Genomic DNA, 2,500 nt, shown 5'->3' on the forward strand with positions numbered 1-2,500 from the left:
TTTAATCTAACAAATCTAATCTAATATAATCGAATTAGACAAAGAAACTGGGAATTGGGTCAAAATGACAAATAATTCCCTGATATGCACCAAAGAATACACCAGAGTAGTCAGCTCCTGTGCAACATCCTGTCATTTTACAAATGTGTTTACAAATTAAAAACCAAAACAGAATAATAGTTCATAAAAACTACAAGGTACAACTACAAGCAATAAATTCCTATTCACATGAATTTCTCACTCAACGACATCGCTAACACTGATTTAATAACTTTAAAAAGGAGACATGACTGGGACTCCTGAGGAAATGATTGGCAAATGGAATCAAATGTATCTGATAATTCAAAGGTTTAGAGCACTATTTTCTAATATGTTACAAGAGAAATTAGGCTTTGTAATTGATCAGTTTAATTAAAACTAATTTTAGAGGACTGTTCCACTCAAACTAGACTTGAAAATGCTTCGTACACAATGTAGGGACCTTATTCAAATCATATTCAAAACAGACACGAAAAAAGAAAAAAACACACACCACAAAAAAAAAAAAATACAAGTGGATTTGGTATTTACTTATTACCTTTAAAATGTATGAAGAAACACTAAATATAAGTACAATGTTTGGTGGATGTTGAGATATGATTGACATAAAACCATAAAAGAGAAACTTGGGAAACTTGAAGAGAAATAACTTTTAGTAACGTTTAGTTATTTCTGTTTGCAAATGTGACCTGTAATCTAATTTTTTGTTTGTTTGTTTTTGCAGGGTGTTTGTAAGGTTAAACAAATCACCTTCTACAACTAAAGCAATCCTATGTAATCTTATATATTATAGCATCAGCAGAAATATATCGAATACATTTAGTCAAATCTTAGGTTAAAATAGAAGGCTTGTTTTTAAAAGCAATGAAATTAGACCGTATTGATCAATGGCAGAGTAAATGCAATAGTAGTGTAGGCTGCCTACAATACAATGTTAATTCATATTAAGCTCATATATAATTTACACAGTAAAATATGAGGGACTGTAGGACATGAACGATGACCAAATCTTGAACTATTTAGCGGGTGGTTTAAATATAAATTTGTTACATTGTTTTTATATTTCTCATTCAAATGAATCGTTAATAATCACTATTAACCATTCTTTTTACCTAGAAAGTAATGATAAAAAGGTTATTTAACGAGATAATTCTGTAATTTATACAATGTGTTCTTATTGAGCATATCATGTGCTGTGTTAAATGAGAGCAAATATAAAGCTATTTTACTTAATTATAAACATAACCACCCCACAAATTCAGATACAGTTAAAGATGTGAGGCTAATTTAATAAAAATGTCAATATTCTAAATTACTTTAATATATTTATGCTCCAAACATGTAACATGGAGAGCTAGTGCATATTAAAATCTAAATTGCGTGAAGCTGTTTTTGAAATTGGCATTTTTATGCACATTTATGGATATTTTATTGAAAGCATATTAACCCAAAGAGCTCAGGTAAAGACAGGCCCTCATTCTGACTTAAAGCATTTGCACAAACTATAAAACACATACAAAACTAGAGGATTTTCTGCCAATAAAAGAAGTCCTAATATTTTAACATAGTTTCATATATATATATACGTTATATATATAATACAATTTGCCATCAGAAACTTTCTTTTTTCTTCTTGGGTTCATGAACCACGATTTGTTTGTATGTTTTTATATAATTTTATTTGGTGTTTGTCTTTTTCTTTGAAAATGATGAATTGCAGCAGTTGCATCCATCACAGACTGACTCACTAACACAGATACACTCATGCTGTACATAGCTCCACATATACACACACACAGACACACACAGACACACACACACCGACACACACACACCGACACACACACACACACACAGTCAGACATATTTGGTTAGTAGAATGTGAGCGTATCTGTTCCTACCTCGTACTAGTATCCTCCTGCAATAGTCGGGATCCCCGGTGCTTGTGCGGTTCTTCTCACAGGTGTCGGAGGCGCTGGAGGGGGAGAAGGACTCTGGGGGTTCCTTCATGAAGGTCTTGGAGATGTTCCCCTGGGATTCTTTGCTCTCCTTCCCTTCCTTCAGCCCGTTCTTCAGCATCATCCCAGACTCCGGCTCTTGGTTGTACCTCACTTCCATGCTCTGTGATCTGCCAGCGCCCTCCCTTTTCCGCCTCTCTTCCCCACTTCTCCCCGGTGCTTGAGCGTAGGAAAAAAAAAAGGAGGCAGACAAATGGAGAATATTGCCTGTTTTGGTGTCAGTAATGTCCGTGTTTTTTGTCCTTTTGGTAAAACAGCACGTTGCCCCGACTGAAGTCAGCAAGCTAATGTTGCAGCGGTCACTGGCTTCGTCCCCCCCAACGCGTTCCCCTCTTACGGCTGTCCAAACTCACTTGCCAATGATCATGGAGTTATCAGCGGAAAAAACTCCACGGCGATGGAGTGGCCCCCTCACCTCGTTACACACACATCAAGCTGATAGA

At 35.7% G+C, this 2,500-nt stretch overlaps 1 protein-coding gene across 1 annotated transcript in view; it reads right to left on the reverse strand.

Moving 5' to 3' along the window:
• Window positions 1–2,157, reverse strand: part of vax1 (ventral anterior homeobox 1) — a gene marked incomplete at both ends in the record, with an annotated part of 7,390 nt that extends 5,233 nt beyond the window's left edge. Inside the window, one exon of the mRNA XM_080848854.1 lies at window positions 1,941–2,157. Within this exon, the coding sequence (XP_080704980.1) occupies window positions 1,941–2,157 (217 nt within the window). The remainder of the gene's footprint in view (window positions 1–1,940) is intronic.
• Window positions 2,158–2,500: the final 343 nt, after the last annotated feature.

Source organism: Sprattus sprattus (assembly GCF_963457725.1).
Source record: "Sprattus sprattus genome assembly, chromosome: 12".
Lineage (NCBI taxonomy): Eukaryota > Metazoa > Chordata > Actinopteri > Clupeiformes > Clupeidae > Sprattus > Sprattus sprattus.